This window comes from Nothobranchius furzeri, chromosome 11 (genome assembly GCF_043380555.1).
Source record: "Nothobranchius furzeri strain GRZ-AD chromosome 11, NfurGRZ-RIMD1, whole genome shotgun sequence".
Classification (NCBI taxonomy): domain Eukaryota; kingdom Metazoa; phylum Chordata; class Actinopteri; order Cyprinodontiformes; family Nothobranchiidae; genus Nothobranchius; species Nothobranchius furzeri.
The window spans coordinates 36,032,901-36,059,433 of NC_091751.1; the positions used below are offsets into that span (position 1 = coordinate 36,032,901).

The following is a 26,533-nucleotide window of genomic DNA, read 5'->3' on the forward strand; positions in this document are numbered from 1 at the left end:
TTCACTGTAATATTCAGTTGTTGGTCTTTGAAAAAGTAGTTTTGGATATTTTTACAGCTGACCATTTGCTTCTAATTCACCTTTAGCATTGTTAGCCTCTAGCCTGCTTCACCCAATATTAGAGTAAAAAAAAATGATGCCATGGCTTCTTAGGGGTACAAGAAAAAGGTTCTGGGTAGCTCTTGTTATTGGCTTCAGCTCTTTAAACGACTCTGGAGCATTTGCCTGCTGGTGTCGTATTACAAATGTTGACGCTGCAACGTTAGCCTGAAGGAGACACTTCACTCTCACTGATAAACAATAGCTACGTCCCATTTTCCTTTATGACAACCGTCGCAGCCTAGCCTAGTGAACTAGACCTAATTCTTGCTTTGCAAAATTTGGTCTAGTTCACTAAAGTATAAATGTGAATATATAGTCTGGCTGTCAGGCTAGCCGCAGCCGGCTGAGAATGAAATCTGTGTCAGTGCAACCTTCCTGCCACCATGGCAGACGAGACCCACACAGCAAGCACAGTAGGGCCGATGTCGGCTGAGTTCTGGCACTGTTGGCTGAGGTCTGGATCGGCTGACCGTCTTACCTTTTTAATTGGCCCAATTCAAATGTGCAGTAGTTGAACTGATGCGTACTTTCTTTTTTGGCCCAACTGTGGTTCAGTACAATCTTGCCGATCGGTGTGCAAAATGCGGCGGACACAACATGTAAAACAGTTTGTGGCCCGATAGCAGGTGGTACGAGCATGACTTTTTGGCTCTGCTGATGTGCACATAAAGCAACTGATTGCATGTTAGAAATTTGTGTTTTCAAAATAAATGAACAAATAATTTTTACTGAAATCAGGGACAATGTGGGGTTATTTTGCAGATTAATATTTAATATAAAGACAATAAAAATGCTACTACAATCTTTATATCTACAGGCAAATAAATCACTTTTGCTGGCTGATTATATTTTAAATTATTTTTTACCATGGTCTGTGTGAAAAAAATCGACCACAAATACAATAAAACAAATAAAGTAACTATGAAAAAATATTGTTGTTTCCTGTCTGTAGCTGTTTACCTGTGGAGTGCACTCAGCGGAGTCAGAGAACAACAACATGATCAGCTGTTCAGCTGCAGAGACCGATGCGTAACAGGTGTTACACCAAATTCTGTGACCCATCACAATTTGTGACCCCAGGGGGCAGTGTTGCATTTTGTTGCGTCTGTACATCCTGAATTGGCAAAAAAACAAGAAGATGCTACGTTAAAACAGTAAACTACGTAAGCTTTGAGGAAGTTGTGCGGCGCGGACCATGGTCACACAATATGATAGTGGCCATCACAGAATGTGGCCACCTGCATATCACTAATAATGCAGATGTCAGAGGTCAAATGCACTTTTTTATAAACTACATTATCAGAGAAGTTATCAGAAACATTTTGCCAACAAAAACTCATTTACCGTGGTTAATATTGTATAATATGCTTTCAGGAAGGGTCAATATTACAACTACAAAATTCCTGAAATTTAAATTAGGAGCTATCCAATAACTAGCAGCTATATTTTGGCGCGGTAACGCTGACTTGAACTACAGACTAAACACCTGTAAAATAAATCTACGTTCACTTGTTCCCAATCACTGAATGAATGTAACTACAGTGTTTATACTAAAATAAAATATGGGTTTAAATTAGAAATGGCTCTCTGCTGACATAAAAATCACATCACACATGTTTGTGAAAATAAAGGTACGCTCAGGTTTTTAGCTGCTCCGTTTTGATTATATATGTGATAATCACATCACCTAAATTCATACAAATTTGATGCTTGTAGGGTGACCATACGTCCTCTTTCCCCCGGACATGTCCACTTTTCACTCTCGGGCGTCCGGGGGGGGGGGGGGGGGGGGGGGGGGGGTTCCTACTGTGGCAGTGTCCCGATTGATCATGCACCCTGGCTACTTGGCCAAGGGGATGTCCCTTTGGCTGACTGGTTAGCATGCGTGACTCTCACCTAGGAATCTGGGGATCGAATCCCACCTGGGCCCTCGTTTCTACACCTTGTCACACTGCATTGATCAGAATGTCTGGTTTTTCATCCAGGTGCAGGGATCGAGTTATGGAGGGCTAGATATCTTTCAAGGAAAGATCCAGTTTCTGCCTATATTACAATATTTATGGACTCTCAGCGTAGCAGGGATTATGTTGAGCGTAGAGGACGCCGAGCGCTGATCGTTGGTGCGCCCGCTGCCTCCGGTGCACGGTACATTCACAAGGTGGCGCAACAAAACATTATTATTAACACATGATTGTTCATATCTGTTTAAATCATCTGGTATTCTGTCTATTAATAGTTCCTGATGCGCTCTGCTCGCTGCGGTGATTTCACCTCACTGACGACATCAGCATCATCAGCAGCAAAACGTGCACTTTGCGGTCAGGAGATCTCTTTGATCTATGTAGTTCAAAAGTAACTGATGAGGTGAAAAAGTAAGAATCCAGGCAGCAGATTTTCTGGAGAGTTTAGAGGAGATGCAGGAAGAAGAGAGACAGACAGGACAGGAAAATAGTTAAATAAAAACAAGAAAACAAAGTAAAGAGTTTAAAAGTAAATGTAGTTAGATTTACCTCCACTTGTTTTTACTTGTATAAAACAGTAAGTTATACACATGTAATATTTATACATCTGATACAATTCAAACCACCTTCAAAACTCAGTCACACACCCAGGGCCGTTTCAAGGCATTTTGGGGGTGTTCCTGAAAATTGAGCAACAGCCTGGAGGAGTTTTGCTGGAACGGTTAGCTTCTAACAGCTGATCAGATTATCTGCTGTTTCCTGTGTGCTAAATCAACAACACCCTTCCCCGTTGTGAGTCAAGATGGGTGAGTCCATGAATGTTAAGTGACAGTGTGAAGTAGATCTGTCAGGCTTTTCTATCCTAGAGTTGCCATCTATTCTCCATCAAAGTTAATGCAGGAGATAAGTGTAGGAGACTATTTTCATGTTCAGCCTGCATGAACATTTTCTAAGTCTTTTAGGTAAACTACCTGGGACTAATTGGGGGTGCAGATTTGCGGTAAATCAAAACTGTACCATTACAGAAATTTCTGACTCTTACCAACATCATATTGCCCGTGACAATAAGTCCAGTGTTTTAAAAAATGAAGACGTGAACAGATTACTGATGTTCATGTCCCTTTAAAAGGTTGAGACACAGACCAGTGGATTCCGCATCACAGCTAGTCATGTGGAGTTATGTGACTCCGCCCCATGCAGTCTGTAATAAGAAGGATAAAAACAGGAAAGAGAGAACTATTCAAACATGGAAGCTTGCAGCTCGTAGCTCGTCCCTCGCTACATGCGGGCTGTGGCTCATAGCTGCCTGTTGGTTGCAGTACCTCTCTGCGTGGTGCTGCCTGGGCAGCAGTACTCTGTGTTTAAGAGTAGGCAGCTGTGAGCGATAATCAGTGAGCTAAAAAAATATAATGCTTCATTAATTATTTGGTAACATCACGGATTCAGTAAGGACGATGTGATGAAAACTAAAGACAAATGTAAACTGCAGAATGACTTGAGCACCAAATCAAGTTAACACATCCTTCTCTACATGCAGCACAACCAGGCTTTATAGGATACCTAAGTACCTGATAAGTCAAATGTAACTATATTCAGTTATGTTGGTTTTTCAATCACACAACTAAACATTTTTAGTACTTAGTTTGTAGTTTTTATAATAGAAATTGAAAAATTATTAGCAATGAAAGGATCTGAGGGAACAATACCATTAATGAAACTAGATGTGGATCAATAATGCTGCCACAGCCCCATCTACTGGTCAACCTTAGTCTTTGTGCATTCATGCATTTATCGTCCATTCATCGTCATCAAGCTGAACTCCTCAATATACAGTAATATTGATTTTAGGCCACATCGCCCAGCCCTACTATACTGTACTTTGCTGGTAAATACCACATAAATATTTCATGTAGTTGTAAATCAGTTTCCTATGTACACAGGTGCAGTACGGAGAAACCTGCTGGTTGGTGGGGCTGCTGAAGCACAGGTGGAGGGAATAATAAAAAGGTGGCTCCAGCTTGCAGCAGATCATGAGGGAGGGAGAAAAAGATGGTTTCTTGCAAAAGAAAGTTCTTTGTAAGCTCGCTCTGTATATGTTTTGAGTATTATGCAGTTAATTTTTGGTTCTATATTTTTAACTAAGGTTAGTGTTTTCATGTGTTGAGTTCAGTGAATTTTACTTGCTTGTAATGCGTTTTGTTGTCTTAGTTTTACAGTGTGTGGGCCAATGCTGGCCTGGGGACACTCAGCCAGCTCAACTTTCAGTATATGGGCCATTAATGGGCCTGGGGTTATGCCAGTGCTCAGCCAACATTCACCTGTTCTGGCTCACTGAGAGTGGGCCAGACCTGGGCCAAAGTACACAATGAGAGTCATCATACAGTGCATGGGCCAGACCTGGGCCAAAGCCATATTGTGTCATTTTTCTGTAAGTGTGCCATTATTGGGCCGAGGGCCCAGCCAACAGTGGGCCAGTATTTATGCAAGGATGTGGGCCAGAGGTGGGCCAGACAGATTTTGCTATGTGGGGACTGTTGTGTGATTATTTCACTATTCTCACATATTGCTCCTTTTAGTACCGACACTATCGGTAAAAACAAATATAAATATATTTAGTATGTTATGTAGCGACATGAATGGCCTCATTTGTGACCCAAAGGTCACACTTCCTCAGCTGGGTCAAGCTGTCCTGGCTGTACTTCTATCTACAGATTATCCATCACAGGAGATGCGAAGTCTGCTGTAAACCATCTTTTATCTGACTGCTGTTCCATCCGCAAGACAAAGGACACTTCAAGATTTAAAAGAATCATTTTTAATAAACTCTTTTCACTGTCTATTAAAATGTTCATAAATAATCATCAAGGTTCATTATAAATGTATTTAATTACTGAAATGAATTATTATTCTTTGGTTAATAATTATTATTATTTATGATAATCAGTAATGTTTAACAGTGACAAGAAGATCATCTGCACTTATACACACCATGCAGGACACAGTAATCAGGTTAAGGTTAACTGCTCTCACATGTCTTTGTTCCATAACACCAGAGCTTTCTATCTCTGAGAGGGCGTATTCTGAGGTATGTTAAGTCCCACTCTCTAACATGTCAAAATCTAATTCGTTAGAATAAGATTACCGGCCATCTCTTAAAACCTAACTCCTCAGTTCAAGTTCAGTTCTTGAGCTCACCAAATTCTCTCCATGGCAACGAGAGTCCAGAGGATCGAGTTGGCCGTTCGAAACCTCTACTAAAGCATTTCTGTCACGCCGATAGAATTGCTTCAACAGAAACTCCATCTGCAGCACAAAGCTGACGCTACGAGATTCCTTAAGAATCTGCTCAGACGCAAAACCATCCACCTGTGTGCCTGCGGCAAGTCTAGGACCAGAGAGTCGGTACCACTGGTCTCCCCTACCGGACCGAGTACCCAGAGGCTGATCAACATTCTCCCTTGACCTCCGGATCTGAACAGAGGGTCATCTGAACGGTTAGGTAGAACACAAGATTGTGTCTGAAATGCCTTTTATTAAGAAATAATTTAGCTTAGCTGCAAACCAAATTCTTTCACCCAGAACACGTTTTTCTCTCTCTGAAATAAAAACCTTCTGAGACCTACATTCACACATTCAAACCGTACTGTATGTACAGTCTAGGATTCAAACACACACACTTCATGTTTAGTTTCATCCAGACACAGATTGCTTTAATACCAAGTTTTAATACCAAAGCTTTTAAAAATTGTCATTTATGAATTGTCTTTTAAATTGCCATCCTTAAATTGTTTGTAATAAATTGTTAACTTTTTTTAAACCTGACTCTTCTTTGAATAAAACAGAGTGGTGTATATTTGGTCATTGAACAAGCAAAGATCTCTTTAGATTTTCTGAATTAATAAATAAACTTTTGCTATTAATTTAAATCTCTTAAATTAAATATTAACCTTTCTATTAAATATAGACCAAGCCAGTTGGTGTATGAACTTCTATCGATTATATAAATATCCACGGAGATATGTATGTGTGTATATATATATATATATATATATATATATATATATATATATATATATATATATATATATATATACCGTAAATCCTCTAATACAGGCCCGGGCCTGTATTTGACTCAAGCTCATCAAGCTCCAGGCCTTTATTGAAAGGAGGACCAGTATTAGAGGCCGGTCTCAATTTCTATTTGAGCAAAATGATCTAATGGTTCACTGGAGTTTTTGACAATTAAAATTGTGCCCACATTTTCAAAGTTAAACACATTTCTTTTAACGGTAGTTTCTGCTTCAGCCCTCTCCCCCCTCCCCCAGCGCAGCGGCCGCAAACTCACTGATGCGCCTGCAGCCTCTCAGAGTTCCTGCTGCTCTAAACATTAACATAATTATTTCATTTTCTGTTCCTCACTTCTGATTACCTTCAATGGTGTCTGTTTGTTGCAACCACCAGGTACAAAAACTAACTTGTTTTTATTTGACTATTTTTCTGTCCTGTCTGTTTATTATCTTCCTGCATCTCCTCTCAATCCTAAAGAAAAACTGCTACCTGGGTTCATATATATTCACCTTATGAGTTACCTTTGAACTGCAGTTCTAAAAGATCTACCGACCGCAAAAACAGCGGAGTGCTCGCCGGCCACATCATTGATCGGTGCGTAACCGAGGACAAAACAGGTGATGCACCCCGATCCACAGCAGCGAAAAGCATCAGGCACAAATAAAAGAATAAAAGACAGAAAACGTAAAAGGAAATGAGCCGACATGAACGATCGCGTGTTAAATTAGTTTTTGAGGTGGCGACACCTGATTTGATAATGTTACTGTGGCCGTGCTCAGGACGCAGATGTTTGGAGCGCGTCAACAATCAGAGCTTTGCATGTGCAAGCTGGTTAAGGTTAGGATGGGGGTGAGGGGAAGGTTAAATTGCAAGAGGGTAAAGGTAACAAATTGGTTAAATGTCCATTTTACGGCGGGGGTCAGTACCGACGCTCTGGCACAGCGCATTACCTCCCGACGCGTAGGGGCTTGTCACCTGCTGACAGCAGGCTGCTGTCTTTTCCGAGGACTGTATCTTGCCGGTCATTATCACGTGACAGTGACTAGTCGATGACAGGCATAAAAAGTCACTATAGAGCAGTGAAGTCGACTAGTGATTAGTTCATACAACCCCTACTGCTCCCCAGAGTGTTCTGCAGCATAATTAGCACGTTCTCTTTGAGCTTGATATCAAATTTTCGCCTCCTCTTCGTCTCTGCACGGTTAAAGTTACCCTCGCGGTCTATCACTGGCAAATCAAAAGTGAGACGGATGACACAACCGCCCCCCGTACTTGCTTGTTACCACATTCCACCCAGCCACAATAAAAAACGGCCATTATTCACCTCCGCCGACTCCGACACCGGCCAAAATATGATACCCGGCAGTTAATTAAATACAGGCTAATATTAGAGGATTTACGGTATATATATATATATATATATATATATATATATATCTATATATATATATATATATATATATATATATGATATAGGTTTCATTGCCATTTGTTTGATCTTTCTCAGGGTTTAACAAAGCTGAAATAGCACCAGCTTAAATTCTAGTTACGTAGATTAACAACACTACAGTTAATCATCAATAACGTCCTTGATCATTTCTCAAAAAATGAACGTTTTATTAATTATGAAAAAATTACATTCTTTTATGACTGTTTTTGACCCAAATAAATAATTTTACAAAGGTAAAGATAAGAACTATATCAGTAACTTCACTGTAAATAACATATTTTTATTTAAAGATTTATAAACATTTAGATGCCTTGAAAGAAGAAAAATTAAATATATTTGATGAAACTATTTTAACAACATAATTTTGTAATAAAAATTTTACTCTTTCACTTACGTGATAGACCTTTTTTATTTCACTTATCTTTTTAAAATGTGTTTTAAAAAACATGAAATTATTCTACGGGATCTGGAGACGCTTTAGTGAAATGTTGTAAACATTATTCTATTATTATTGCTACTACCTTTATTTTGATTTGATTTTGAGTTTATTATAATCCTTGCTGACCTAAAATAAATATTTATACATTTTTCACTGTGGTTTTTTCTTGCTGAAGTAGTTAAAACTGTTAAACTAAGAATTTTGTGTTTTGTCTTTGAGAGCTTTTATTAAACCTTAATGCAAAAATTTAAATGTATACGTGAAAAAGAACACGTGACCAGAACCTTTGGGTCATCTAATTGGGTTCAAATCAAAGCCAACAGAACGGAACCGCCAGGTTCTACTTACCCATCTTCCCGGCCATCACACAGATGTAAATACAGTCAGAGTTATTCTTTGGACTCACTGAGGAACAGAAACAGAGAACACTCAGAGTTAAGACATATAGCAGCACAGCTACGACGTTAGCTTGGCACAACACCTGCACCTGACTGAGCTGATTGTTCCCTTACTGTCAATTACATCATTCGCTGTGTCCCCCATCCTTTTCTGTCCCTTTTGGAGTGCTACACAAACATCAGGGCTGCCAACTGACACCATGCCACCCCACCCCCCACCACCAAACAACAGAGGGAACAACCAACAAACTGTTTTATTATAACAATAAAAGGTTGCTGCTGTTATTAAAGACCTACCTGATAAAATAGAAGACGATTTAAAAATCTCTTGTAGGTAACTGGTCGAGTTTCCCATCACGTCTAAAAGTACAGCAGTAAAATCTAAAAACAAATAATAAAACTCACTAAATGAAGATATTAATCATCTGTGAGAATAACTGATTTTAAATCCAAAAGGGTTCAAATTAGGGATGCACAAAAAAATCCAGCCACCGAAAATATTCGGCTCCTGATGGGGAGCAGTTTTCAAACACCATCAACTCAGAAAATTCCAACAGAAACACCCAGAAGTGTTGCTCAGACTCAAGTCACACATCTCCACTATCTTCTGGTGTAAAGGAATAACTTCATGAGGGATGTATTTGCAGCTGTAGCTTGTTAAACACAATATTGGGACTTTTGAGCATAAAGGGACTCTAAGGAAGTTTAACAGCCAAAATATGTATACGGTAGAAATAATCAATTTCTTCTTCATACATCCTCCTGCAATGCCCTGGTCCTGTAAATGGCCTGTATTTGATATAGCGCCTTCTAGAGTCCTGGAACCCCCCAAGGCGCTTTACAACACAATCAGTCATTCACCCATTCACACACACATTCACACACTGGTGGGGATGAGCTACAATGTAGCCACAGCTGCCCTGGGGCGCACTGACAGAGGCGAGGCTGCCGAGCACTGGCGCCACCGGTCCCTCCGACCACCACCAGCAGGCAACGTGGGTTAAGTGTCTTGCCCAAGGACACAACGACAGCGACAGACTGAGCGGGGCTCGAACCTGCAACCTTCCGATCACGGGGCGAGTACTTAACTCCTGTGCCACCGTCGCCCATGATTGCCTCTGTTTTTCTATAAAATCACAGAAAAAGAGAGATGTTCGGGTTGAACGGGCTGTAACTGACCATGTTAATGTTCCATTAATTTGCATTTTATGGGTTACAAGTGTTATTCCTTATTTTACTGTACTGTATAACACGGACAATGCTTTTATTTTGAAGGAACGGTTTTATTGTTGAAAGAACAGAGCAACAAGCTGCCGTAAATCAGTGTCGCAAACTGCACAGCAGCGGGAAAACTCCATGGAGGTAGAAGGAAGGTGTGCTCCGTGTTAAAGGAATTTACGGTTTATAAGGTTTATTTCTTATAAACCTGCGATGGTTTGAGCTCCTGGTTGATGAGGAACAAGCTCTTACGGTGAGGTCACGAGGCAAGGTCAAATAAAGGATTGTGAACCATTAGTTAGAGAGACCATCATTTCAACCGGGGACGCTACACAGGCTGCTTCATGCGCGTTCACGCTCAGGCCTAGCCCATAGCATTTGCTATCCGTAGCTTTAGCAGCAGAGAGAGAGGCAGCTCCACCCTAACGCCTAGTGACAAACCTAGCAACATTTCTGAGGACCCTTAGCTACTTTAGAACTTTCTTAGATATTTCCTGCAAATTAGCAACAAAATAGCCATTTTCACTCCAAACCGTTCTGTGGATTGATGTTGTTTCAGCTGTCATCAAGGATATAAAGTTACAGATTGATTCATTATCACTGGTGCTTTAGCTCACCTAGTAAAATGTCTGACTTACATGCAGAGGACCTGGGTTTGATTCCAGGTGTGAACATAATTTGTTATTTGGAGTTTCTTTTTTACATTAATGATATTTTTTTACAGTAATAAGACGCCCAAATTTCTTATTTGAGACTCGCCGAAAGGCACTGAATTCAGGGATAAAAAAGATGTGGGTTCAACTTTCATTTTGGAACTGTTTTTCAAGCAAGGGAAGGGAATGATCTGAGCATGCAGGAGGACTGACCCATCATAAACCTTTGTTGGCTGTGCTGAAGAGAAAGGTACAGAACCAACTTATTTAATTAATTAGCTGCGTGTTCTCCTGTCCTCTGTCCTCCGAGACACACACACACACACACACACACACACACACACACACACACACACACACACACACACACACACACACACACACACACACACACACACACACACACACACACACACACTGCAAGTTCGGCCGGCCAACGAGAAAATGCAGCTGCAGAGACAGAGGCACATGCTGTGTTCTTCTGTCCTTTGGGCCACACAAACACACACACACACACACGGGACTGTCTCAGCTGTTATTTTCGTTAAGGAGTGTGCACGTACAGCATGTGCACCTCATGCACGAGCTTACTTTTGAATCTGCAGTTAAGTGTTAGGCCTGAGTGGCGATCGCGAGCATAAAAACTTCAAACTTCCTTAGAGCCCCTGTAAGGAGTTAATTTAACAGTCCTCAGCAGGCCTTAAGTAGGGATGGGTACCTTTGACATTTGAATCGATACGGTACCAATTCCCGGTACCTAAGAATCGATACCAGTACTTAACGGTACCAATTTACGATACTTTTGAGTGTTTAATAATTATTTAAATCGCTTTTTAATTAAACATTTATAATTTTCCCAATATTTAACCATATTTGATAAATATATGATAAATAGCATACAACTGTTCGTATTGTATCAACGTAGTGTTTTCTAACCCTAACCCATTTAATAACTGTTTCTAAATGAGGCAAAAACAAACCCCTAATCCTCGTCTAATCCCTCTGGAATAACTCTGATGAGGAGACCATGTGTTATAAACTACAAATGTAACTAAAACTAACTTTGATACCATACAACAGTTTGTATTTTAATATTGAGGTGTTTCACTAACTAAACCAGTTAAGTTGCTTTGGACAAAAGCGTCTGCTAAATACATAAACATAAACATAAACCAGCTCCATGGACTCCTCCTCCTCTCCTTTCCCCTCTGGACCAACTGTGTGATGGTGGTTCTTGTAGCTTTATAAACTGTGTGATGGTGGTTCTTGTAGTTTTATAAACTGTGTGATGGTGGTTCTTGTAGTTTTATAAACTGCGTGATGGTGGTTCATGTAGTTTTATAAACTGCGTGATGGTGGTTCTTGTAGTTTTATAAACTGCGTGATGGTGGTTCTTGTAGTTTTATAAACTGTGTGATGGTGGTTCTTGTAGTTTTATAAACTGCGTGATGGTGGTTCTTGTAGTTTTATAAACTGTGTGATGGTGGTTCTTGTAGTTTTATAAACTGCGTGATGGTGGTTCTTGTAGTTTTATAAACTGCGTGATAGGGGTTCTTGTAATTTTATAAACTGCGTGATGGTGGTTCTTGTAGTTTTATAAACTGTGTGATGGTGGTTCTTGTAGTTTTATAAACTTCTAATTACACGGAAGCAAACATCTCTGCTGCAAACTAATGTACTGTGTGCGCCGTTCAATTTCAAACTGTTAATTTTAACTACTCGGAAGTTGGAATTTCCGAGGAAAAAGCTAACGCACCATTAGCTATGTAAACAAAAGCTAAACTATCAAGCCAACGTTAACTTCAACGGTTTATTTTGCTGCTGGAGCAGATTAAGATGCCTCATACGCAGATTGTTGTCGCTGGTTTCATCATCACCCAACAGCTCATTGCATTTAGAGCGGTGAAGCCAAACTTTACAGCACGTTTGCTTTCTTCTAGTCGGAATTCCAGAGTTCTAGAAGAAAGCGAACGCACCATTAGCTGAACGGACGCTAACATATCAAGCTAATGTTGTCTTATGCATTTCATTTACCTACCGGAGTAGATTAGGATAATGATGCCTCACTTAAGATGGTGGACCCCAACTTCAGAACGCCTCCTCTCTGCCGTGCTGCTTAGTTTACAGCCCGCCCACAGTGACTGACATCACGCTCTTACACCGGCGCGCAGCACGAGTACCGAAACCAAATACTGTTTAATGTGGCGTGAATCGATACTCCGTCGGCACTTTGGGATTCGGTCTGTGCCTTAAAAAGTACTGAATTCGGTACCTATCCCTAGTTATAAGCTTGCATGTTTATAATTATTTTAATTTACAATTTATTATTTAATGTGCACGAGTGGGGTCAGGGAAAAATGGAAAAGAGATCGACAGGCGGATTGGTGCTACGTCTGCAGTGATGTGGGCGTTGTACCGGTCTGTCAGAGAGAGCTGAGCCGGAAGGCGAAGCTCTCGATTTACCGTTGATCTATAGTCAGGTCCATAAATATTGGGACATCGACACAAAGATGCGGCGGAAAATGTGGCGGAAGACGCTGTAGCGCCAATGCCGTCAACATCAACGCCGTCACAGAAGGACGAACTGGAAGAACAGCAGCCAGCCAAAAGTGAGCCCAAAATAGTCTTACAGCAGGAGCCTCTTGACCCAGAAAGGGTGTTAACAAGCTACCCATCTGATACCGCAAAGTGGTACCAAACTCATGACAGGATGCGTGAGTGCTTTGCACTAAACCATCCCTCTCAAAATATTGGATATTCCTCTGCATCACAGAGGAAATCTGGAGACATAAACCGAAGCTTATCCAAGTTTGACAGTGTGAGTATCCTGTCACAGTGTTCCGATTGATCATGCGCCTTGGCTACTTGACTGACTGGTTAGCGCGCGTGACTCTCACCCGGGAGTCTGGGGATCAATCCCACCCGGGCCCTCGTTTCTCCACCTTGCCACACAAGGAACATTTCTTTAGACGTGTTTCTGCTGAGACTGAGGCCTGTGATGCTGCAATGCTGAAGATTATCCCGGAGTGGAGCATGCTAAATGGTTTCCTTGGTAAGTGTTGCTGGTTTTATTAATTATTTTTCAAATAATTTTATTAATGTTCAAATAGCATAACAAACAATAAGTTCACACTCAGAAAATTCACACCGAATTTCTGATTCAGCAGAGCCAATAACAAAATGCAGTCTGCCTATTGTAGTCCATCTATTTAAACCGGCTCTGGACACAATGCTAATGTTTTTGGCTCTATACACCACAATGGATATCAAATGAAACGAACAAGATGTGCTTTAACTGCAGACAGTCAGCTTTTATTTGAGGGTATTACATCCAAATCAGGAGAACAGTGTAGGAATTACAACAGTTTGCATATGTGCCTCCCACTTGTTAAGGGACCAAAAGTAATGGGACAGAATACGAACCATAAATCAAACTTATACATTTCAATACTTAGTTGCAAATCCTTTGCAGTCAATTACAGCCTAAAGTCTGGAACACATAAACATCACCAGATGTTGGGTTTCATCCCTGGTGATGCTCTGCCAGGCCTCTATTGCACCAGTCTTCGGTTCCTGCTTGTTCCCGGGGCATTTTCCCTTCATTTTTGTCTTCAGCAAGTGAAATACATGCTCAATCGGATTCAGGTCAGGTGATTGACTTGGCCATTTCAAAACAGTCCACTTCTTTCCCTTCAAGAACTCTTTGGTTGCTTTTGCAGTATGCTTTGGGTCATTGTCCATCTGCACTGTGAAGCGCCGTCCAATGAGTTCGGAGGCATTTGGCTGAATATGAGCAGATAATATATCCCAAAACACTTCAGAATTCATCGTGCTGCTTTTGTCAGCAGTCACATCATCAATAAATACAAGAGAACCAGTTCCACTGGCAGCCATACATGCCCACGCCATGACACTTCCAGCACCATGCTTCACTGATGAGGTGGTATGCTTAGGATCATGAGCAGTTCCTTTCCGTCTCCATACTCTTCTCTTCCCATCACTCTGGTACAAGTTGATCTTGGTCTCATCTGTCCATAGGATGTTGTTCCAGAACTGTGAAAGCTTTGTTTAGATGTTGTTTGGCAAACTATAATCTAGCCCTTCTGTTTTGGGGGCTCACCAATGGTTTACATCTTCTGGTGAACCCTCTGTATTCACACTGGTGGAGTCTTCTCTTGATTGTTGACTTTGACACAGATACACCTACCTCCTGGAGAGTGTTCTTGATCTGGCCAACTGTGGTGAAGGGTGTTTTCTTCACCAGGGAAAGGATTATTCGGTCATCTACCACAGTTGTTTTCCGTGGTCTTCCGGGTCATTTGGTGTTGCTGAGCTCACAGGTGCATTCCTTCTTTTGAGAATGTTCCAAACTGTTGTTTTGGCCACGCCTAATGTTTTTGCTGTCTCTCTGATTGGTTTCTTTTGTTTTTTCAGCCTAATGATGGCTTGCTTCACTGATAGTGGCAGCTCTTTGGATCTCATCTTGACGGTTGACAGCAACCGATTCCAAATGCAAATAGCACACTTGAAATTAACTTTGGACCTTTTATCTGCTCATTGTAATTGGGATAATGAGGGAATAACACACACCTGGCCATGGAACAGCTGAGAAGCCAATTTTCCCATTACTTTTGGTCCCTTAACAAGTGCACATATGCAAACTGTTGTAATTCCTACACTGTTCACCTGATTTGGATGTAAATACCCTCAAATAAAAGCTGCCAGTCTGCAGTTAAAGCACTTGTTGTTCGTTTCATTTGATATCCATTGTGGTGGTGTATAGAGCCAAAAATGTTAACATTGTCTTGTTGTCCCAATATTTATGGACCTGACTGTACCTTCCTACCCTCACCTGTGGTCACAAGCTTTGGGTAGTGACCGAAAGAACAAGATTGCGGATACAAGCGGCTGAAATGAGTTTTCTCCGCAGGGTGGCTGGGCTCTCCCTTAGAGATAGGGTGAGAAGCTCAGTCATCCGAGAGGGGCTGGGAGTAGACCCACTGCTCCTCCATGTTGAGAGGAGCCAGTTGAGATGGCTCTGGCATCTGGTCAGGATGCCTCCTGGACGCCTCCCTGGTGAGGTTTTCCGGACACGTCCAACCAGGAGGAGACCCAAGAGAAGACCCGATGAAGGGACTGTCTCTCGGCTGGCCAGGAAACACCTTGGGATTCCCCCGGAAGAGCCGGCCCAAGCAGCTGGGGAGGGGGAAGTGTGGGTGTCTCGTCTTAGGCTGCTGCCCCCGTGACCTGACTCCAGATAAGGGCTGAAAATGGATGGATGGATGATGGATGGATGGATGGATGGATGATGTATGGATGGATGGATGGATGGATGGATGGATGGATGGATGGATAGATGGATGGATGGATGGGGTAGGGGTGAAACATTTTATTTAGTTTTAATTTATAGTGTGTACTGTTGTTAGGGTGAGGTTTTGTATTTCATTTATTGTAATGCTTTGGTTTCAGTGAGGTTTAGTTCACATCATAGCCATAAATGCTACAGTTCAAATTATTCACTTAATTGTTTATTTCGGATTTCAGTTTTTCTGCCTTGGTTTCGTCATTTTAGGTTCTGGCCAGGAATTTTCATTTCGGTGCATCCCTAGTTCAAATGAAGGCAACTGGATGTTTTTTGCTTTCAAATGAACCCTTTTGGATTACCATGACCTGGATGAGAACCTTCACCAACAAACTGATTTTAAAAAGTTTTACCTGCTAAATCGTTGGTTCCGTTAGTGATGCAGTAGCAGAACCTCCTCCTCAGCCCGCTGCTCTCTAAACTCTTAATGCTGGAAACTAAAAAAAATAAAAGTTACAGGATTAAATCAGTTTAATTCTACTTGGTGGAGCTGATAAATCCCCAGATGTTACTGATGTGATTGTGAAATTAACCTGTGTGTATGTGGGAGGTGGGTAGTAAATCATTTAAAATGTGCAAAAGTCTGAATAAAAGTGATTTATGTACATCATCAAAACATTTTATATTATTAACATTAATCCTACAAATCTTATTTCTCAAATTAGGATTATCACGTCCATCACTTAAAAATGTGTTTGATTAAAAATAAACAAATAATTAACTGAGGGTTTTTATAATGCTTTCTTCCTGCACATCCGGGCCACTAGATGGCAGTATTTACCAAGTTCTGTGTGATAAATCCACCTGTTGATGACTAAAAACTCCACATCCAGTTGATGCTCTGAGTTATTTTGTGTTTGCAGCTTAAGAAACAGAAGTTGGACAAAAGAAACCATATTTACTGTTGTAAACCAACAGGGTGAGTTTGTGGAGAGCCAAAGAGCTGTAGGACGTCACGCTGAGCAGAGAGAACAGCTGCCGAGAGCCTGAGACACAAACATCAGCATCAGCCTTCTCATTCACCATTACACAAAAAGAATCATTAAAATGTCTATAAATGCATTTTAAAACTTATCAACCTGTTGACACTTTTATCCTTTAAAAGTAAAAGTTACAGCCGCGCCGGTGAGCGATGTGGTGACAACCTACCAGACTGGCTGGAATTTATTAGAGTATTGACCAGAGGAGTGAGGTCGAGGGCAGCGGGATCGATGTGCTCCGCCGAGATTTCTGAGGAATAAAAGAGAGGTGAAGTCAGACAGAGGTGTTTTCTGGGTCTAACCTCCATCAGGGAATTAGCTGCTTCAGTGGAACGGGGCGGGATAATTACTGCAGATAGTAAAACGCAGGAAGAAGAGGGAATTACGCTCCGAGGCATGGACGTAAATTTGGGGGGGGGGGGGTGTCCCCCCGGGGGGGGGGGTGTCCCCCCCTGTTTTTCCAAAGTCAAGTTTTGACCCCTGTACATTTTACCATCCAAAAACAATATTGCACTATATTGACACTGGTTGAGCTCTAGGACCAAGTGGAAAGCAACCGTTTGTGTTGAAGCCCGTTTCCCATTAGAACATATTGTAAAGATACCCCCCATGTCCCCTTCCACTTCTAAAGTGAAAATTACGTCCTTGCTCTGAGGTGGGCAATACTGAATGATACCAGTACTGTAGCAGAGGACGGTGCTGCAAGTATTTCATTAAATGCACTCCAGATATTATTTATATCCTTTAGTTTGCACGAGTTTAATTACAGTTTATTTTAATTCTGGTTTTAGCTTCATGCTGGGAAGGTTCTCAGTCATCCAAAAGGGTTCACACGAAGGCAGCTGGACTTTGGTTTTAGCTTCACACACAAAATAAAAACCCAAGCATGAGGAGTCAGAACGGAGTGGTTATTGTGAGGTGTGCAAATATTACTGATGAGGTAAGAAAAAAAAACTGTTCAAATAAACATGCATTAAAGTGTGTTGCTGCCATCCTACTATGGTGGTCCAGAAGGTTCAACTGCAACAGAAGTAAAGTGGACTTTTAAATATACTAGAATATACTGGAGTATTAGAAATAAACTTCTGATCAACTTAAACTTTGATTAAAATACATGAATATTTGCTTTAATCTTTACTTAACTACAGAGTCACAAAATACACCTCTGTTACGTATATTGTGTGCCCGTATGTGTGCTGTTTTTCTTTTATTGTGTTTGTTTAAAATGGCGCATTTAAGTACAAACCAGATAAGAACAGACAACATGACTACAAGACACACAGCCGTTCATGGCACCTGCAGCTTTAAAAAAAAAGCTCTATGCCGTGCCAGCCCTGCAAACCCCCGGGACACCACGTCCAGGCCTTCAGGGGTTTTTGGAAGGTGGATGACCTGGTGGCGAATGGCCACAACCTCCTCCGTGACTCTGTGGGCGATGCGGTGGACAGTCGAACAAGGTATCCCGAACACTCTGGAGACCACCCTGTAAGAAGCTCAGCTTGCCAACCAGAAAAGAAACACCAGGGTCTCAGTTGTGGCACCCCAACCATGACGCCGATCTTGGTTCAGCAGATTCAGCAGCACTGAAAGGGACTCCCTGCTCAAATGAAAGTCTGGTCTTGGATCTTGTTGGTTGAAGAAACGGTCCAGGACTGGGACACTCAGGTTAATCCTGCAGTATCTGGGTCTAGTCTGGTTAAAGAGAAATACAGAAAAAGTTTTATAACAAAGCTGTAATTTCAAGTTTTTATAAAACATAACATTATTCTCAATGTAAATGTGATAATATTGTACATTTTCATGCTATTCTTTCAAATTTCTAAAAACGTAACTGTTGAAGATTGTATGCAATGAAGGCCGAAATATCAATTATATTTTGAAAGTGCTTTCTGTAATAAGTTTTGTAAGTCATTTAACAAGTTCTTATTTTTGTCCACTAGATGTCCTTCTACAGGTAATTGATAGTTCCATGTAATGTGCTCTTTCTGCTAATAGTTATTTGTTATTTAATGATATCCAAATTTTTGAATTTTTTTTTATTTAAGCCTTTTTCACATTTTTTTTCTTCTTACTTGAGTAACTCTTTTGGTGGGGAGCTTTTTCAGTTGAGTAAGTAAAAGATTTGAAGTTGTAGTTTATATTTGAGTATAAGTTTTGAATTTAATACGGAGTCTGTTTACAACCTGTAAAAAGTTGCTAAAACTATCCATTAAACTAGCTATAGCCGATAGGTAAAAGCCTACTTAATGGAAATTACTTTACCTGTTCATTGTTGTGTCTCAGCCTGAGCAATTGAAAGTGGCTTTGCTGGCGATACATGTCTTCTAACTCCTCCAGAACCAAGGAAATGATTAAAAAGCTCAATAAAACTTCCAGCTCCATCATTTGAAGTTCCTTCTCCCTTCTTCTCAGCGGTTCCACGGTTGCTAGGTGACGGAATGTTCACCAAGGGAGTGGCGGGAATTCATGAAGGCTAGGCCTGTCCAAATTCACAGCCATTAACATCCGGTCTACTCGGCCGACGGAGGACCCAGCCCACGTCGGCCGAGTAGGCTGGGTCCTTCGAAGGATGCAGACCCTGAATTGAGACACAGTGAACATGACTACAAGACATCGCTGGAGGGTGGCGTCCCTGTTGCTGTGGAGACGTTTCGGGATTCCCTCGCTGCAGACTTTCTCTCCGATGACATTTGGAAGTTCCCGCTCCGAATTGCTGCAGCCACACCTGCTGCTCATCTTGGACTGAGTGTGTTTGTTCCCGTGAAAGGATAAAAGGAACGTTGGATACACGCCCGAGGAGCTACTCCTAACCCATGAGTAGTCTCCATTTCTGCTCCGTTCTGGACACCCTGACTTTACAGAAAACTGTTGCGATTACGTACGTGTGTTTAGAGGAAAGCCTCTGAATGGTATTCTACCTTAGCCTGAGTCAGTGGTTCCTAGTATCTACTGCCAACTCTTTGTACTGGTATCTTTGCCTAGACAGAAAGCTAATTATTCTCCATTCTTTGAAAGGCTTCTTTTGTTTGGCTTCGGAGAGCCTTTTGCTTATAGAAGCTCTTAGCAACCCGTACCACCTTAAGCAAATGTTTTATTTGAAAAGCAACCAGAAATCTGTTGATCATAGTCTGTTTTCCGGCTTTTAATTAAAAGCTGTGATTTTTCTTTAGTAGCTTTTTATTGACTCAGGAGTTTTTCTTTGTTGGGCTGTGTCTAGTGGTATTTGTTAGAACCTCCAGCCCCAATAACAAGTGTACCCTGTGTAACAAAAACAATGTGAGTATTTTAATTAAATAAGGAAAATATTTTTATACCCAGGTTTCTTTCTCATCTGTTCTTATCTTTTCTCTTGGCTTCTTAAAGGGAGTGGGGAAGCATAGCAAGTAAAAACCTAACAAGTGGGGGCTCGCCCGGGATCTCTTCTGCTACTACTCTTCTTTTTCCTCTTTTCTATTTCTGTTGCTAATCTTTGCTTGGGTAGAGAAAATATTTTCCTGTGCAATAACATGTCTGGGTTTGAGTCGCAGGCCTTCCTAGAGGCCCCTTCCCATAGACAAGTGGAGATATGTCAGAAACAGGATCTATTGGAGGTAGCTGTTCACTTGGGTCTCCCTGGTGCTCAGCAAATGCTGAAGAAGGATCTTAAGGAGCATATTGTGCTCATCATGGAACAGTTAAAGAATGCTATCTCCTTTGTCTGATCCTGCTGTTTTGCCTTCACAGCTAAAGGGGGACATTGATGGAGGTGAGGAGGATGCTGATGGCACCGCAGCGGGTGGTGGAGAAAAGGATGTGGCAGATGAGAGACGAACTCCAGAAAGGGGCGGGGGACAAAAGACCCCTCCGTTAACTCTCCCTCGTTCTGATCTGTCTTCCTCAGAGTCCAGGACCAGTTCTCCTGACCACGCCCGGCTGCAATTGCGATTGGCTCGCTTGAAGCAGGAGGCAGAGGACAAGCAGCGGCAGAGGGACTTTGAAATGCAGATGCTAGAACTGGAAGCTGACACGAAGATAAAGCTTCGACGGTTGGAGCTGGAGAGATACAGGCGCAACAGCCAGTCCTAAGAAGGGACGTGCCTCACACGGGACTGGGGATGGTTCCTGAGCGGCCAGACATCGGGAAGTGCATGACGCTGATGCCACCATTCCGTGAGGCCGAAGTGGACAGCTACTTCACCGCATTTGAGCGCTTAGCGACGGCATTCTGTTGGCTGCGGGAAGTATGGCCTCTCCTTTTGCAGTGCTAATTGAGTGGGAAGGCGCAACAGGTGATGGCATCTCTGTCTGTACAAGATGGTTCTGACTATGATACGATTAAAGCTGTTTTGCACGCAAATGAGCTTGTACCTGAGGGTTGCCATCAGAAATTTAGGTATTTAAGAAAAAGGGATGCGTCTCAGACATTTATGGATTTTTCTAGCGAAAAAAGCTTATTGTTTGATAAATGGGTTTTGGCGTCCAAAGTAACTACGGTATCGGAGCTGAAGGAGCTGATTCTTCTTGAAGAATTCAAGCGTTGTTTACCTGAGAGGATTTTTTGTATCTAAACGAACAAAACGTGACTACTTAGTCTGCTGCTGCCATTTTGGCTGATGAGTTTGCTCTTACACATTGTGTTAAAGTTGAAAACAGAGTAAGACATGAAAGACACTATGCTGTGAAACCAAGAATGCCATGAACTTTGGGTATGATAAGTCCTCCACGCTGTTTTTATTGTCACAAACCAGGACATGGGGTTAAGGATTGTCTACTTTTGAAAAAGAAAAAAGACAGATCTGATGTTTCAGAACAGGAGGTTGCCTTTCTTTCTCAAACTTAGACAAAATCTAGCAGGAAGATATTAGACAAGAGTTTCGAGCCATTTGTGTTCAGTGGTTCAGTGAGTCTGGGTGACAATGAAACGTGTTCAGTGCCAGTGAAAATTCTTAGAGACACTGGTGCCTCACACACCCTTATTTTGAACAGTGTGCTACCATTTAATGACACCAGTTTCACAAACGTCTCAGTCCTGTTAAATGAATTAACTTCAGAGGTTGTTTCATGCCCAGTATATGAGATAAACCTTAACAGCGATCTCGTCTGGGAGATTTAAAGTGGCTGTTTGTTTGGCTCTGCCTGTTGCTGGCATTGCTATACTTTTGGGCAATGATATTGCAGGAGGCACTGTTGTGCCCACACCTCAAGTGGTGGAGAACTCTATGATTTTGGGGTGTAGAAAATCGCCCCCAGGTATCTCACCTGCTTGTGTAGTCACAAAATCAAGTGCTAAAAAAGATGTTGAGAATCTACTGAATGTATCCACCTTGTTTGAAGGGTCTGGAACCCGGCCTGTGTTTCATGATCAGCCTCAGGAAACAGTTCCTGTTGAAGACGTCCCAGAACATTCTTCAGGGAGTCAAGATGATAAGGATCCGATTTCCCAATCAACAATGATTACAGAACAGAAAAGGGACAAAGCCTTGGATAAGTGTTTCTCTGCTGTAAGTGATTCTGAAGAAAAATCGGTAGGATATTACCTTCAAGAAGGTGTTTTAATGAGGTATTGGAGAAATCCCAGAGCAGAAAAGGCTCCCTGGTGTAGAGTAAACCAAGTTGTCATCCCTCACTGTTTTCAACATCAGATCATAGCCCTTGCTCATGAAAGCAAATGGTCAGGTCATTTGGGTATTAAGAAAACTTAGCTTGCTATGTTGGATCACTTCTTTTGGCCAGGGATGAAGAAAGATGTTGCTAACTTTTGTAAACAGTGCCATACCTGTCAACTGGTGGGAAGGCCTAACCAACCAATTACCAAAGTGCCTTTATCACCAATTCCAGTAATAGGAAATCCGTTTGACCACATTGTTGTTGACTGTGTGGGTCCACTGCCCCGCACGCAAACAGGAAAGAAATACATGTTAACCATAATGTGTCGGGCTACTCGTTTTCTGGAAGCCATCCCACTGTCTTCTGTTACTACTAAGTCTGTCATTAAAGCTCTGACTGGTTTTTTTTTTCACTTTTCGGGTTGCAGAGGGAAATGCAAACTGATCAAGGCTCAAATTTTACATCTGACCTGTTTAAAAAGGTGGCAGAATCATTAGGAGTTCAACATATCATGTCATCACCCTACCATCCTGAGTCGTAAGGTGTGTTGGAGCGTTGGCATCAAACCTTCAAGAGCATGCCAAGAAAGTATTGCTACAGTACTGGTTGTCAGTGGGATGAGGGAGTCCCATTTTTTCTGTTTGCAGCTAGAGAAGTGTCCCAAGAGTCATTGGGGTACAGTCCTGCTCAGCTTGTATTTAGCCACACCCCCAGAGGTCCGTTGCAAGCTTTGAAAGAGCGCTTATTACGGTCTACAAGTTCTAAGAAAGCCAAAGTAACTCAGTATGTCAAGATGTTCAGGAGTCGTCTGCGTCATGCCAATGAAGTGGCTCGTGAGCATCTTAAACACGCTCAGAGTTCCATGAAAGTTAGCTTTGATAGAAGGGCTAAACATCGTGAATATTTTCCTGGAGATCAGGTTCTAGTTTTAACGGCAATATCGGGGGATTCTATGACCACGCGTTTTGAAGGTCCGTTTGAGGTTAGTCATAAGGTTGGTGACAACACCTATGCCATAAAAACAGCAAAACGCAGAGGGTCTGTGCCTGTGTGTCATAGCAACTTGCTAAAAACCTATGTTTCTCAGGTTACCCCTCAGGAGGTGTCCAGTGATGTCCCTGTGTGCGCAGCTGGTGTCATCTCAACATCCCTGAACCCAGAGGAGCTAGGAACAAGTTCTATTGCTACTATGAGTCCCCGCCTGAAAAACTCAGTGGCGTTGAGAAAGCTAGATGAAAAGTTGTCACATTTGGACAGTGGACAACATTATGACCTTTATGTGCTCATTAACTCTCATTTGAGTTTATTTTCAGATATTCCTACTCGTACAACTGCGTGTTATCATGATGTAGTTCCTACAGAGACCGCACCTATGAAGCAGCATCCTTATAGGGTTATTCAGGACAAGAGAGCTTTGATAAAGCAGGAAACTGACTACTTGATACGGAATGGATTGGCCATTCCAGGCTGTAGTCCATGGAGTTCCCCGTGCTTGATTGAGAGGAAACCTGATGGTTCCCCACGATTCATCACTGACTACAGGAAAGTGAACGTTGTGACAGTCTGATTCTTACCCTTTGCCTAGAATTGATGATTGCATTGATAGGGTGGGGATGTCAACCTTTGTTGCCAAGAATGACTTATTGAAAGGTTATTGGCAGGTTCCTTTAACCAACGCAGCATCAGAGATTTCAGCTTTTGTCACACCAGATGCATTTTTGCAGTATACTGTCATGCCGTTTGGCATGAAAAATGCTCCTGCCACTTTCCAGCGTCTTACAGTGACGGCTGGTTTGGATTGTTGCAGTGCTTACCTGGATGACATCGTTGTCCATACTACTTTGTAGGAAGACCACATGAAAACGTTGACGGAGTTATTTGATCGCTTAGCTGCTGCACGTTTGGCTGTAAACTTAGCTAAGTGTGAGTTTGTGAAAGCCACGGTCTTTTACTTAGGTAAAGAAGTAGGGCATGGTTTTGTGAGGATACTTTCTGACAAGGTTAAATCAGTCTCCGAGTTCCCAGTTCCAAGGACCAGGAAGGAGTTAAGACGTTTTTTGGGAATGGTCAGATATTACTGGTGTTTCTGTAACAACTTTGCTACTGTGGTTTGTCCTCTCACACAATTATTAAGTCCCAAGGTCCCCTTTAAGTGGAACCAGGAAGCTCAGGTGGCCTTTACTTCCTGCAAGCTTCTTTTGACAAATGCTCCTATCCTGAAAGCTCCAGACTTAGCTAAACCTTTCTTTATGGAAGTGGATGCGAGCCAGGTGGGAGTGGGAGCTGTTTTTTGCAAAATGATGAGTGGTTTGGTTCATCCTGTTGCTTATTTCTCGAAAAAGTTCAGCCCTTGTCAGACCCGTTATTCTACCGTGGAGAAGGAAACCTTGGCATTACTGATGGCGTTACAACATTTCCATGTTTATGTAGGTTCTAGTGACAAGCCCCTCACGGTTTATGCAGACTGTAACCCGTTAACGTTTTTGGCGAGAATGTTTTATCACAACCAGCGGCTGATGAGGTGGGCTCTACTGTTACAGGAGTTTCACCTAGTGATTAAGCATAAGAAGGGAACGGAGAATGTGATGGCTGACTGTCACGTGTTGCAGAAGTGGATGAAGGAAGGATAGAGTAGTGTTAAGCATTGTTTATTGTAAACAACAAACTTGTTTTGTTGTTGGAAGGTGTTATGTTCCCTACTATTGTGTGGCCGTATGTGAGCTGTTTTTCTTTTTTCTTTTATTGTGTTTGTTTGAAATGGCGCATTTAAGTACAAACCAGATAAGGACATACAACATGACTACAAGACATCGCTGGAGGGTGGCGTCCCTGTTGCTGTGGAGATGTGCCGGGATTCCCTCACTCTGGACGTTATCTCTGACGTCATTGGGAAGTCCCCACTCCGAATTGCTGCAGCCACACCTCCAGCTCATCTTGGACTGAGTGTGTTTGTTCCCGTGAAAGGATAAAAGGAAAGTTGGATACACGCCCGAGGAGCTACTCCTAACCCATGAGTAGTCTCCATTTCTGCTCCGTTCTGGACACCCTGACTTTACAGAAAACTGTTGTGATTACATGCGTGTGTTTAGAGGAAAGCCTCTGCATGGTATTCTACCTTAGCCTGAGTCAGTGGTTCTTAGTATCTAGTGCCAACTCTTTGTACTGGTATCTTTGCCTAGACAGAAAGCTAATTATTCTCCGTTCTTTGAAAGGCTTCTTTTGTTTGGCCTTTTGCTTATAGAAGCTCTTAGCAACCCGTACCAACTTAAGTAAATGTTTTATTTGAAAAGCTACCAGAGATCTGTGATTTTAGTCTGTTTTCCAGCTTTTAATTAAAAGCTGTGATTTTTCTTTAGTACCTTTTTATTGACTCAGGAGTTTTTCTTTGTTGGGCTGTGTCTAGTGGTATTTGTTAGAACCTCCAGCCCCAATAACAAGTGTACCCTGTGTAACAAAAACAATGCGAGTGTTTTAATTAAATAAGGAAAATATTTTTATACCCAGGTTTCTTTCTCATCTGTTCTTATCTTTTCTCTTAGCTTCTTAAAGGGAGTGGGGAAGGATAGCAAGTTAAAACCTAACAACCTCAAACATACAAATGAGCCTCAAAGTGACAAAAAGTACATAAAAATGATGAAAATACCTGTAGAGTTATGAAAGTCTCTCCTGTGTCTGTCTCCTGGCCCTCTGGTTATTAATGCTGAATAAGGAAAGAAAGGTGAATTTAAATAACATTTTTATCAGAACTAAACTTCATCTCAGAGGTGATCTGTGCATCACAGCCAACTCTGGCCCACCTGGTCATGAAATGTTTCAAATGTGTCATCTTTTATTAAAACCAAGGGGGAACCCCAGGCTCTCAGAACAGAAGCCAACAAGGAAGTGACTAAAATTGCAGTTCCACCTTCATCCACTAGGGGCTGGCACCAGAAGTGAGCTAACCCTCATTGACTTCCACCTTCACAGCAGAAATAAACATGTTTACAGCCTGGTTAAAAAACTATTTTAGGTTTAATAGATCTAGTTTACATCCATGACAACTCTGAGGGGAGTGAGTTTTGTTGTGACTCTTCTGTTTAAGTGGAATTTAATGTCTAGAATTCAGAATAATTAATGAGCATCAGAGCCACGTGACTTCGGAGCTAGCTCCGGGGAAAGGCGTAAGCCTCACGTTAATAGATGTTCAGCCATTTCGACTCTCTGAACTTTAGTCTTGTCTGTGTTCATGTTTGAATATTAATCATGGGATTATTTAGACACAGAGGCCAAGCTGTGGTTATTGACTGCACTAAAAGACCATGTCTCTGCTTCTAACT

At 41.8% G+C, this 26,533-nt stretch overlaps 1 protein-coding gene across 1 annotated transcript in view; it reads right to left on the bottom strand.

Annotated features, from left to right (window-relative positions):
* LOC129165075 (mucin-2) overlaps positions 1–16,948 on the bottom strand; it is a 38,929-nt gene extending 21,981 nt beyond the window's left edge. The window contains exons 1-11 of the mRNA XM_070541874.1: positions 16,801–16,948; positions 16,554–16,637; positions 16,005–16,088; positions 8,716–8,799; positions 8,369–8,425; positions 4,382–4,460; positions 4,000–4,150; positions 3,310–3,459; positions 1,168–1,216; positions 1,063–1,115; positions 581–756 (exon numbers count right to left, since the gene is read on the bottom strand). Of these exons, the coding sequence (XP_070397975.1) occupies positions 581–756; positions 1,063–1,115; positions 1,168–1,216; positions 3,310–3,459; positions 4,000–4,150; positions 4,382–4,460; positions 8,369–8,425; positions 8,716–8,799; positions 16,005–16,088; positions 16,554–16,637; positions 16,801–16,939 (1,106 nt within the window). The 5' untranslated portion in view covers positions 16,940–16,948. The remainder of the gene's footprint in view (positions 1–580; positions 757–1,062; positions 1,116–1,167; positions 1,217–3,309; positions 3,460–3,999; positions 4,151–4,381; positions 4,461–8,368; positions 8,426–8,715; positions 8,800–16,004; positions 16,089–16,553; positions 16,638–16,800) is intronic.
* Positions 16,949–26,533: the final 9,585 nt, after the last annotated feature.